Source organism: Chiloscyllium plagiosum, chromosome 34, assembly GCF_004010195.1.
Source record: "Chiloscyllium plagiosum isolate BGI_BamShark_2017 chromosome 34, ASM401019v2, whole genome shotgun sequence".
NCBI classification, from domain to species: domain Eukaryota; kingdom Metazoa; phylum Chordata; class Chondrichthyes; order Orectolobiformes; family Hemiscylliidae; genus Chiloscyllium; species Chiloscyllium plagiosum.
Window position 1 is genome coordinate 42,367,972 of NC_057743.1, and position 1,754 is coordinate 42,369,725.

The 1,754-nt window shown below is 51.2% G+C and overlaps 1 protein-coding gene across 3 annotated transcripts in view; it reads right to left on the minus strand.

Annotated features, from left to right (window-relative positions):
• The window catches only part of ppih (peptidylprolyl isomerase H (cyclophilin H)), a 25,348-nt gene extending 23,862 nt beyond the window's left edge, over nt 1-1,486 (minus strand). For all 3 annotated transcript variants that reach the window (XM_043676349.1, XM_043676351.1, XM_043676350.1), the window contains exon 1: nt 1,390-1,486. In XM_043676349.1, coding sequence (XP_043532284.1) covers nt 1,390-1,455 — 66 coding nt within the window. In that variant the 5' untranslated portion in view covers nt 1,456-1,486. The remainder of the gene's footprint in view (nt 1-1,389) is intronic.
• Between the last annotated feature and the right edge of the window lie 268 nt (nt 1,487-1,754).

Sequence of the window (1,754 nt, forward strand, 5' to 3'; positions counted from 1 at the left end):
GTACATCTGGATAGTAGTAACAGGATAGGACAGAGTCAGCATGGATCTTTGAATGGGAAATCATGCTTGACTAATCTTCTTGAATTCTTTGAGGATGTAACTATGAATTTGGACGAGGGAAATCCAGTAGATGTAGTGTATCTGGACTTTCAGAAAGCTTTTGATAAAGTCCCACATAGGAGGTTAGTGAGCAAATTTAGGGTGCATGGTATTGGGGGCAAAGTACTAGATTGGGTTGGAAATTGGTTGGCTGATAGGAAACAAAGGGTAGTGATAAACGGCTCCATTTCGGAATGGCAGACAGTGACCAGTGGGGTACCGCAGGGATCCGTGCTGGGACCACAGCTTTTTACAATATATGTTAATGATATAGAAGATGGTATCAGCAATAACATTAGCAAATTTGCTGATGATACAAAGCTGGGTGGCAGGGTGAAAAGTGATGAGGATGTTAGGAGATTCCAGGGTGACCTGGACAAGTTGGATGAGTGGGCAGATGCATGGCAGATGCAGTTTAATGTGGATAAATGTATGGTTATCCACTTTGGTAGCAAGAACAGGAAGGCAGACTACTACCTCAATGGAATCAATTTATGTAAAGGGGCAGTACAGAGAGATCTGGGTGTTCTTGTACACCAGTCAATGAAGGTAAGCATGCAGGTACAGCAGGTAGTGAAGGCGGCTAATAGCATGCTGGCCTTCATAACAAGTGGAATTGAGTATAGAAGCAAATAAGCTCCTGAAGAAGGGCTTATGCCCGAAACGTCGATTCTCCTGTTCCCTGGATGCTGCCTGACCTGCTGCGCTTTTCCAGCAACACATTTCCAGCCAAACCAGAGGACACAGCTTAAAAATACGGGGTAGACCATTTAGGACAGAGCTCAGGAGAAACTTCAGAGGGCAGTGGAGGCCCAGTCTCTGGATTCATTTAAGAAAGAGTTGGATAGAGCTCTCAAGGATAGTGGAATCAAGGGTTATGGAGATAAGGCAGGAACAGGATACTGATTAGGAATGATCAGCCATGATCATATTGAATGGCGGTGCAGGCTCGAAGGGCTGAATGGCCTACTCCTGCACCTACTGTCTATTGGTTGGGCCGAAGGGCCTGTTTCCATGCTGTACATCTCCATGACTCACCCTAAACCTGTAGTTCGGGACTCCCCGACCCCAGTGCCAACCGGGGAGCGCTGCGGGGCGGCTTTCTCTGTTTAAATTTATCGAATCCCTCGCGATTTAACAAAAGGCCAATTTTACTGAAAATCAAACGGCACCAAATTACAGCAGATCCGCCTAGTCCCGGGCTCGCTTCCCCCGGCCTCGGGCCTAGTCCCCGCTCCACCTGCCGCAGGCCTCGGGCCCCGCTTTCCCAGCCTCCCGCTTACCGCTTACCTGGCCGCCGATAGTGATGTCGAAGAAGACGACAGGGTTGTTAGGGTTGGACTGGACCCCCGCCATCTCTTCACTGAGAGCGGCAGCACACCCGGACCCGGAGACTAACGGCACAGCGCCCGAGGCCCCGCCCCCGACCCAACTACACTCCGCGCCGGGGCCCCGCCTATACGTGATTGACAGTTGCCTTCCACTCCCCCCATTGGGTCAGGTTAATGGGATCTTCCTCTGTAATCTCGGCTGGGGAGATGTTGGGATGGAGCAGTGTTGTGGCTCGTCCAGCACGGAAACACCCTGCCGTCCACATACTGACCATAATCCCAGCCCAGTCTCGCCCCCCCCCCCCCCCTCCTCTCCTCCCTCCG